This window comes from Chiroxiphia lanceolata, chromosome 26 (assembly GCF_009829145.1).
Source record: "Chiroxiphia lanceolata isolate bChiLan1 chromosome 26, bChiLan1.pri, whole genome shotgun sequence".
Lineage (NCBI taxonomy): Eukaryota > Metazoa > Chordata > Aves > Passeriformes > Pipridae > Chiroxiphia > Chiroxiphia lanceolata.
This window is the reverse complement of record NC_045662.1, coordinates 2819017-2821635: the sequence shown is the minus strand read 5'-3', so window position 1 is coordinate 2821635 and position 2619 is coordinate 2819017. Positions and strand designations below refer to the sequence as shown.

At 53.5% G+C, this 2619-nt stretch overlaps 1 protein-coding gene across 1 annotated transcript; it reads right to left on the bottom strand.

The window, feature by feature from the left end:
- Window positions 1-660: 660 nt before the first annotated feature.
- RPRML (reprimo like) lies at window positions 661-2619 on the bottom strand. Its single transcript, XM_032711262.1, has 2 exons — window positions 2478-2619; window positions 661-1920 (listed from the first exon to the last, which is right to left on the bottom strand). The coding sequence occupies exon 2, from the start codon at window positions 1806-1808 to the stop codon at window positions 1473-1475; it is 336 nt and encodes a 111-aa protein (XP_032567153.1). The 5' UTR covers window positions 1809-1920; window positions 2478-2619; the 3' UTR covers window positions 661-1472.

The following is a 2619-nucleotide window of genomic DNA, read 5'->3' as shown; positions in this document are numbered from 1 at the left end:
GGAGCAACCAGAGCCAGCAGTGCCCTAGTGCTGCTCCGCATCCCCTGGGAACCCTGAGAAGGTGCTCAGCAGATATTGATTAATTACAAAACATTCTCTAATCGTGTTCCTCCCTCTGGGAAAGGCAGAGAGCTGTTCTTCTGGATTTCCATCCAAATAGCTCAGGTCATCAGCTCCTCCAGCATCCAGGGTTGCTTTCCCACTACAGAAGTGGACCCAGCAGGAATATTGTTGGCGCAACAAAACACAAATTATTTCCATCTCACACCCACAGCCAGAGCTGTAATTCCATCACAGAACAAAGGTCAGGAGTCCTCCTCCTCTCACATAATTCAGTTTTGACAGCTCATCAGGATCAGAGGAGCTGGAGGTTTTAACTCAAAGGCTGAAATCTTGCTTCGCAAGAGGCACTCGAAGCATCTTTATGAGTCTTTGCTTCAGCACTCTGCAGGTTTTTCATATGAGCCTGGAATATGTAGTTCCTGATGAATTTATTTGCTGGTGATAACTGATACTTGCCTGGGAAAAATGATGGTGGTGGTTTCTGCTTTAAAGAAATACCTCTGATTACAGTTCACTTGGAAGGTGAGATGGTTATATCTGGAAGTAGGATTGAAATTCCTGAACTCCACACACACAAAGAATAAAGACACCACAAAATTCTTTTGAAACAGGTTGGTTTTTTCCTGAATGTTCACCAGTTTGCAAAAAACTACAAAAACCTCAAGGACTGTAACAATAAAGCACTTGGGAAAAAAGGCTGGTGTGTACAAAAACAAGCATGCTTTTGATTTGGGGGTGGAGTGGGGTTGGTGTTTATCTGGGTCCTTCTCTTCCTTCAGCAGAATGTGAAAGAAGAAAGTACCAGTTTATTTAATAGGATAGCTCAGAAAAATAAGGAAGAACATGCTTTCCCTGTTACAAAACTAGCAGAAGGTGCATGCTCAAGGTCCAGAACACTGACACATGGACTGACACATTTGGGAGCATGCAGACTTGGTTGTACAACCCACAGGGCACTTCCCTGCCCCTACCAAAGACAAAGTCTATGCCCTGCATTTTGCTTTCCCTTTAGTTTGTTCTTTTGTTTTCTTTTTGTAACGAGTTATTTGCCTTTTTTTTTTTTATTTTGTTTTAATTGAGCCCTCAAGCCCAGGTAGCAGTATCCAAGGAAACAGCAGGAAAGAGTCCAGATCTGCACATTATCACTGTTTCTGCAAGTTTCATGCAAAACTTAAGCCATTTCTGCATGCAACACGATGCTGGGCACTCACTGTGCTTCACCCAGCTCCGGGGACATCTCCCCCTTCACACTGACAGTTTGTTGGTTGGGAAGCACAGGTTTGCTTTCCCGTGGACACAGACAGATTAAAAGACCCCTCCCTCCCTTCCCACTCCCCCCCAGCTGCCCCAAACACAGGGAATGTGCATCTCAGCACCGGGTCCAGACAGTTCACTTGCCTACAGGAGCCTCAGTAAAGTCCCATGATGGCAGCGCCCACGTCCTTGGAAGGTCTTCGGTCCTTCACCAGGAAGTTAATCATGCTCTCGGACTTGATGAGCAAGTTGCAGCCCAAAAAGAAGATGCCAAACATGACAGTCAAGGAGAGGACGCAGAGCACGGCGATCTGCACCACCCTGGTGATGAAGAGGCTCCTCTCGTCGGGGGCCAGCGCCGAGGAGCCGTCGGTGGCCAGCACGGCGCTGGTCCCGTTGCAGCAGGCCATGAGCACCCCCAAGCCCTGGGTCCTGTTGGGGTCAGCTCCCTGCTCCCAGGAGGGAGTCTGGTTGAAAAAGGATCCATTCATGGTCTGTTGAGCGATCCCAAAATCTTCAGGAGCGGCGGAAGGGAAGCTGGGCTGTCCCCCTGCCCACCCCTCGCGGGCTCTGGGGCACCTCCTGCCTTTCTCCTCTCAGCACCTGGGATGGAGAGGGAAACTTCCCCGAGGCTGGGAGCAGGTGGGAAGCCAGGGATGCAGCCAAGGGATGGCTGGCTCCCAGATCCCTCCTGGCACGGTGTTGGCACGAGCTCCCAAACCAGCAAAAGGAGAGAGAGAGAGAAGAGGTGAAGGGGGCTCGGGGGAGAGGATGGAGCCAGAGATCACCCCATGCCCCCTGCCCTGGCCATTGCCCCGAGCTGCCCCCCTAAAGCAGTGCCACCCTCTGCCGGGGCTCCCCCACGGGAGGGAGAGCTGGTGCCTGCCGGCTGGGAGCTCCACAAATGCAAGTTCCACGCTGAAGTCCTCACCGTGTTCGAAGCAAAACCAGCAACTCCACCCCCTTCCAGCCTCCCCCCACGACCGCCTTCCTCCCCCTCCACGCTCGCCCTGCTGCCCACCCCTTCCCCAGGCTGGGCACCCCTTCTCTGCCCTGCCACGGGTGCCCACACCCAGCCCAGTGCCACCCCCGGGTGGGGGCTGACCCCTGAGGCCCTGTGGAGCAGCACCTAACTCATCCCTGCCTCCAACCCCCCCCACCTGCTCCCAAAAGCATCCTGCACGGTGGCTGTTCCTCCTGGCCGGTCCCTGTCCCCTCCCCCGAAGGCTCCTGTGAGTCTCCGGTCAGCGCTGCCGCCGCTGATCCCTGTTTGCTGCTCTGTGCCACCCACTCGTTCTCCGA

Coding starts and splice junctions, on each gene's coding strand:
- RPRML (XM_032711262.1), bottom strand. CDS start 1,808: ATGAATGGATCCTTTTTCAACCAGACTCCCTCCTGGGAGCAGGGAGCT.